Source organism: Limulus polyphemus, unplaced genomic scaffold, assembly GCF_000517525.1.
Source record: "Limulus polyphemus unplaced genomic scaffold, Limulus_polyphemus-2.1.2 Scaffold3517, whole genome shotgun sequence".
Classification (NCBI taxonomy): domain Eukaryota; kingdom Metazoa; phylum Arthropoda; class Merostomata; order Xiphosura; family Limulidae; genus Limulus; species Limulus polyphemus.
The window spans coordinates 8,041-11,806 of NW_013669127.1; the positions used below are offsets into that span (position 1 = coordinate 8,041).

The window sequence follows — 3,766 nt, forward strand, 5'->3', positions numbered from 1 at the left end:
AAAGTACCTACGAGATTTGGGTTTAGTCGGCGTATCAGTAACTAATAAAATAGTGGTCAGTGTTTTTATTTTATATCATTGTAGCACCAGTCTGTTGAAATGTGCACCCCCCCCCCAAAAAAAAAGTACAGTTGTATATAGTTAGGGTATGGCATAAATTGTCTGTTATGTCGGTTTGGAACATATCATTGTGCAAGTTTCTGATTGGCTTCTAAAATTAACGATATGGATGACGTCATTGAAACAGTATACTCATCCAGTAAACAACGTACATTTTTGCTTATTCTTTCTGGAAAACATTACATATCGTGTTTCAATAACTGTAGTGGGCAGATCACAGATAGTTCATTTCAAGCTTTGGGTTTAACAACAAAACAAACAAACAACTAGGTCCTTCTGGAAAATTGTTCTGGGCATCGAGTGACATCATATTATGGATTGAAAAGTCGACCTACAAGTACACAACTTCTTGTTGTTTCTCATCTTTATTATTATTCAGGGGCATAACTAGGGGCGTGCGTAACATTCAAAACTCAAGAATAGAAATTTCTTTGAGGTAAAGTCATTATCTGATTATTTTCTTCCAACAAAATTTAGAAGCAAAAAATATCAATGATCAAAATGTAAGTTTTTACAATACTTTATGTCTCCTGCACGTTTAATTTTCATAGATTTTTTACGAAAGAAATGTAATCTGAATGCGGAAGATGGGACAATCCCCTCCAACACCCTCTTCCCGTATGGACTCAAACTGACGCCTAGCCACGCCCTTGTTGTCTAAACGTTGAACAAGTCTTACACAAAAATCTATTGAATAGGTTTATGTAATGTAACGATATGAAGATAATAAATTTCCAAAGTTTCTTGTGATACACTAGATTTTGTAAATTGTCATGATATTAATTTTTTGTTTTAATTTTTTGCAGTCAATCTATTGTACTCCAGAGAACAGGCTCAAACTCCTTGGAGTGGCTGATGAGGAAACTTTCACGGAAAATTCGACTCTAGAGCAAATATTGAAACGAGATGCATTTAAAAGTCAATTGATATCCGGATATTTCTCAGAAAATTGTTTAATTTTTTTTTAAATGGCAAAAAATATTAGGCAAGGAAGAACACATTTGGAGACTATCATAAGTGAAAAAAAAAAAAAGATGAAAGCGATTACTAGAAATCATTGCGACTTTAACACAAAGTGTGCAAGCATGTAGGTTTTCTCTTTAAGTGAACATCAAAACAGGATATTGGATTTCCAAAAAAATTTTTGGGGGGAATTGTCTCAGAAACCCTAATGAAGGTTGGAACGTTAAATAAGTATCCATGCACGAACTAGGTGATGGGTATTAACTGTTAAAGTTAACTCCGTATACAAATATATGGAGATAAAGTGTTGATAAATCGTGAAATTGCTTCCTTTCGCTGATATATCCATATATAGAGAGATGGACTAGTGATAACAGCACAAGTTAACTCCGTATGTGTATATATATATATATATATGGAGATAAAGTATTAATAAGTCGTAAAATCCGAATAGAGAGAGATAAACAAGTGATAATAGCACAGAAAAGCTTAGTGATTAGCCTAGGTTTAATATGAAAAGCAGTTACACTGCTAATAAATATTGTTAACGAAACTCTGCCTACGCCTTTTCTGGCTCTTTGGAGAATGCTCGTTCTTTTCTCTCAAGTCTTGGGTGAGATGCACACAGCTGGTTCTTTTCATGACCGCCAGACGCTGACTAACACCACGGAGGTTAGTTCCTTTGAAATTAGCTCTTTATCTCAGATTACAGTGTCCGTAATTTTGGGCTTGCTAATTCTGACAACAGTTATCGGGAACCTCTTTGTTATCGCAGCTATCATGATTGAGAAGAATTTACACTCTGTAGGAAATTATTTGGTCCTGTCATTGGCTGTAGCAGATTTAATGGTGGCCTGCCTAGTGATGCCCTTAAGCGCTGTGTACGAGGTTACTCACGAATGGAAGCTGGATCCCGAGCTATGTGACGTATGGACGTCTTGTGACGTCCTCTGCTGCACTGCCTCCATATTACATTTACTAGCCATTGCCATGGACAGATATTGGGCAATAACTCAAGTCAACTACGCCCAACAACGTAGTCGTCGTCGGATTGGAGTACTGATTCTCTCAGCGTGGTGTGTGGCCCTAGTCGTGTCCGTCGCTCCTGTCTTCGGTTGGAAGGATGCCGAGTTTAAAAGGAGGATAGAAGTGGAGAAACGTTGTCTCTTGAGCCAAGATCTAGCTTACCAGATCTTCGCTACTTGTTCCAGTTTCTACCTCCCTCTCGTGGTCATACTCATCTTGTACTGGAAGATCTTCCAGGTCGCTAGGAAGCGAATTCGTCACAAACCAGGATCCAAAGCAATCATTGTGCTTAAAAATACACATTCAACAACTGAAACGTGTCCAAACAGCCCACAGAAAAGCTCCATCAATACTAATGGCATAACTTCCACATCCCCTGGTGGTATTACCCGATTGGTGGCTCTGGCCAAGCGAGACCACAAACAAAGACGTGAGAGTATCCAATCCCGGAGGGAACGAAAAGCGGCTAAGACGTTGGTTATTATTACGGGAGTATTCGTGATTTGTTGGTTGCCATTCTTCGTTATGGCTCTGTTGATGCCCATCTGTAGTTCCTGCGAGCTCAGCGACATGCTCTTCAGTTTCTTTTTGTGGCTAGGCTATATCAACTCGATGCTAAATCCAATCATTTATACCATATTCAGTCCAGATTTTCAGAATGCTTTTAAGCGTATCTTGTGTGGTAAAAAGAGAACCGTTATATCGAGACCGACATAAAAACAAACTACCTGTAAGTTAACTCACCATATTGCAGATGGTTTACCTGAAAATTAACCCTAGACGACTTGTCACATTGCAAATAGTCTGAGAAAAGAAAACCATTAAAAATACGATTGGAAATCCTACAAGTCTCTTCGATTTTTATTGATACCTGTTACTCGAACGCTTTACTTAGTTGTTGTTTAATTGTTTTATTACTGTTTTCATTTATACCATACTAGTTGATGTACCCATTCAATGCACGGTAAAGACATAGGAGGGAATCAGACCAGAATTCCGACCCTCCCCCCTCTCATATGTCACTCTCTGGGAAACCTAGGATTTCATGTAAGGTTTGGTGATAATCGATCCAGCGATTCGCTAGCTGTAATCGAACACACACGTGCATATATATACACTTTTGTCGAATAATGGTTTATAAGATACCTACATATACAAATTAGGTAGATTCTGAAACGTAGTTTTAGGATATGATAACTTATTTTGGTTTAAGGTTGTACGTCACCAAAACCAAGTTTCCTTTCTTAGAGTACATGTTTTTGTACCTTAGTTGTGGAAAAAAGTATGTGTTATCTATCATTAATAGCTGTTCAGAATAATATAGAATAGCACAAACACCGAGAAAGACAAACATATTGATAGATTAACTTTAACTTTTCTAGTCACTGGGGACGGGTACTTTTGCCTGTATAGAATAACACAAACACCGAGAAAGACATAAACATATTGATAGATTAACTTAAACTCTTTCCGTCACTGGGGACGGATACTTTTGCTAGATTAACTTAAATTTTTCTAGTCACAGGGGACGAGCACTTTTGCTTGTATAGAATAACACAGACACCAAGAAAGTCATCTAGTAGAGTATATCACATGTCATCATAGCATAACCTTGCAAAAGATTTCAATAGAATCTTGTTACTGTTAGCGTAATGCA

General features: G+C 37.6%; 1 protein-coding gene across 1 annotated transcript; it reads left to right on the forward strand.

Annotated features, from left to right (window-relative positions):
* The first annotated feature begins 1,701 nt into the window (after positions 1-1,701).
* Positions 1,702-2,826, forward strand: LOC106469500 (5-hydroxytryptamine receptor 2A-like). The gene has a single exon (XM_013930000.1). The coding sequence runs from the start codon at positions 1,702-1,704 to the stop codon at positions 2,824-2,826; it is 1,125 nt and encodes a 374-aa protein (XP_013785454.1).
* Positions 2,827-3,766: the final 940 nt, after the last annotated feature.

Bases quoted from the DNA above. Each gene is read 5' to 3' on its own strand.
- LOC106469500 (XM_013930000.1), top strand. From the start codon at position 1,702: ATGCACACAGCTGGTTCTTTTCATGACCGCCAGACGCTGACTAACACC.